The sequence below is a fragment of the Triticum dicoccoides genome, chromosome 6B (assembly GCF_002162155.2).
Source record: "Triticum dicoccoides isolate Atlit2015 ecotype Zavitan chromosome 6B, WEW_v2.0, whole genome shotgun sequence".
Taxonomy (NCBI): domain Eukaryota; kingdom Viridiplantae; phylum Streptophyta; class Magnoliopsida; order Poales; family Poaceae; genus Triticum; species Triticum dicoccoides.
Window position 1 is genome coordinate 41,714,520 of NC_041391.1, and position 2,421 is coordinate 41,716,940.

The 2,421-nt window shown below is 39.8% G+C and overlaps 1 protein-coding gene across 1 annotated transcript; it reads right to left on the reverse strand.

Moving 5' to 3' along the window:
- Positions 1-1,022: 1,022 nt before the first annotated feature.
- Positions 1,023-1,954, reverse strand: LOC119322104. Its single transcript, XM_037595601.1, has 4 exons — positions 1,940-1,954; positions 1,605-1,861; positions 1,453-1,528; positions 1,023-1,359 (listed from the first exon to the last, which is right to left on the reverse strand). Exons 2-4 carry the CDS (start codon positions 1,808-1,810, stop codon positions 1,246-1,248), a joined length of 396 nt encoding a protein of 131 aa, XP_037451498.1. The 5' UTR covers positions 1,811-1,861; positions 1,940-1,954; the 3' UTR covers positions 1,023-1,245.
- Between the last annotated feature and the right edge of the window lie 467 nt (positions 1,955-2,421).

Genomic DNA, 2,421 nt, shown 5'->3' on the forward strand with positions numbered 1-2,421 from the left:
AGCTATAATATAGATCACCCATGTGTTATTACTGATTTTATATTGATGGCGATGCAGGATAAGGTGGTTATAGCTACGAAGTCGCCTTTGGAAAAACATGCTGCGCGTGTGTACACAAGAGGTGCTTTCAAAAGGTTCAAGGAACAGTTTGTTTGGAGTGTGTCTTATGATATAAGACCATCGTCGCAGGAGAACCATTTTTTGGTGATCCATATGGGAGCATGCTCATCAGTAAGGATCCAATTTGAAGATGGAAGTAGCTCTGGGGTTACTAGGCCAATGCAGATCAGGTACTGCGGTAGCTGTGGTCAGCAAGGACACAATAAGAGTACGTGTGGTCGCAATTCAAGTTATAAGAGAAAGTAGTGAGTGTGGTTAGTTTGGTTATGTGGCTTGCAGTACCTTTGCATGTAACTAGGATTTGTTTTGGTATCTTTCGTCGGCGAATCTTGTCTTCAGAAGGATATGTACTGCTTTTTGTTTACGTACTCCTTTATTTAAAAGTTGTAAACTCTTTTTTGCTACTTGTGAAAAATAAATCTATTTCTGCCTGTTATTAAGTATTTTGTGGTCTGGTTGGTTTTATACAGGGCTAAGTTTGCCGTGAATGACACTTATTAATTTGTTTATCTAGAGCGTGTAGTACGTGTACATACTACTAGGAGGTAGTTGGTTTGGGCATATATAGGACTGGTGTTTGGTTCGGAGGTGAGTATTTGAAGTTGCTGGAGTATCATAGTATGTAGTATTGAGTATGGTGACATGTAGTACGTAGTATGTCCGTGTAATACGTAACAAGGCGGCTAGTTTTTGGTGCCAGCTCTCAGTGATGCCATATAGAGAAGATGAGCAAGACTCATGGGGAGAAGTACTGAAGAAGCAAGCAGGGAGACCGACTTGTACTCTGCCCAATGGTTTGTAGTGAATTAAAAAATTGAAATAAGCCCCATGTAAGGGAAAGGTAGTACGTTCTTCAGTAAATATTGAAATTAAAACAAATTGTCTATTGAGTCGGTCTACTTATTACTCGTAGCTGAGGGATGTGGTATAAATTCCTCCCGAGTGCTTTGATGTAGCGGGTGACAATTGAGATAAGCCCCATATATAGAAAAGGTAGAATATTCCATCAAATGTAGTATGTTTTCTCAGAAACAAAAAAGGTAGTACGTAATTCACTACATATTGAAATTGAAAATTTGTCTATTCAGTCGGCCTATTTATTATTCGCCGTTGCGGGATGTGGTATCAGTTCCTCCTGAGTGCTTTGATGTAGTAGTTGACACTTTCTGGGAGTATGGCCTCATTACTTGTGAATGACAGGAGGTTGGCAAGGAAGACCTTCCGCAAATCTCGAGAGTCCTACATGTGAAATGTTGTCAAATTTGTAGAATAATGTGTTAATTTATGACGTAAGCAAATTACGTATCATTGTATTTTAGTAAGGATACTCACACTAGAGACTGGATTGACTAAGCATTTTGCATCCCAATTTCTCATGATATGCAGAACGTGGAAAGCAGTATCAATCCTGTAAAATTAACCATGATTAGGAATGCATATTTAAAGTGGTGCTTGTACGTGTGTGTACTAAAAACATGCATAACCTGTTAGCAGTTGCTGGAATATTTGTTGGGAACTCATGCTGCCAGCTAGAAATATTGCGTTTCCAGTCTGGAAAAGAGATGACCATGCAATCCTGCAATGCTTTCGCAATATGATCTTTAGTCTTAGAGTGCCTAGCTTCAATGTCCTGCCCTCCTTTGCTTGTATCTCTTAAGGGGTCCATGATCTGAATCTTCTCGTTCTCCATATCAAATGCGTAGACTGAGAAATGAAACGGTTGGTGGAGAGGGATATATATCTACAAATTTGAAAACAATATGTTAGAATTTAGTTTGGAGTATCTAGGTTGTTAGTGAGGCATGGGTTGTGAATCTACCAGACGGCTTTTTGAGACGTCATATGGTATGTGAATGTCGTTGAATAAGTAGACATGATCCTCGGGGTTCCAGTCTGCGCCACCAGCGGTTGCGTGCATCTGTTTGCATTTATCATGATTAGTGATGAGTGTGTGCTATTGTATAGTTGAACTTCTAAATGTGACGTACCGCGAAATCTTGATTCAAGAAGTGCCTCCAGCCTAGGAAATATGTTCCCCCGAACCTGTGCACCTCATCCTCGAATAGTGCTTGGACAGCAACATTGAATGCATCATCTTGCATTTCAGCGTCAAATGCGAGGGCTTCTTGTATCTGTTGCAATTTTAGAAACCTTGGGACTGGATCAGATATGTGTAGCCAAATTTTTCTGTGGAAAAAGAATGGCAGTAGTCGCAGTGAGTTATAATACTTCGGACATGTATAAACAGTAAAACAAATAATACTAACCTCAGTTGGTCGGCAGCATAAATTGAGTTTGTAT

Coding starts and splice junctions, on each gene's coding strand:
- LOC119322104 (XM_037595601.1), bottom strand. CDS start 1,810: ATGGAGAACGAGAAGATTCAGATCATGGACCCCTTAAGAGATACAAGC. Junction 1,529..1,604: donor ATTCCAGCAACTGCTAACAG/GTTATGCATGTT, acceptor TTAATTTTACAG/GATTGATACTGCTTTCCACG. Junction 1,360..1,452: donor TAGTCAATCCAGTCTCTAGT/GTGAGTATCCTT, acceptor TTTCACATGTAG/GACTCTCGAGATTTGCGGAA.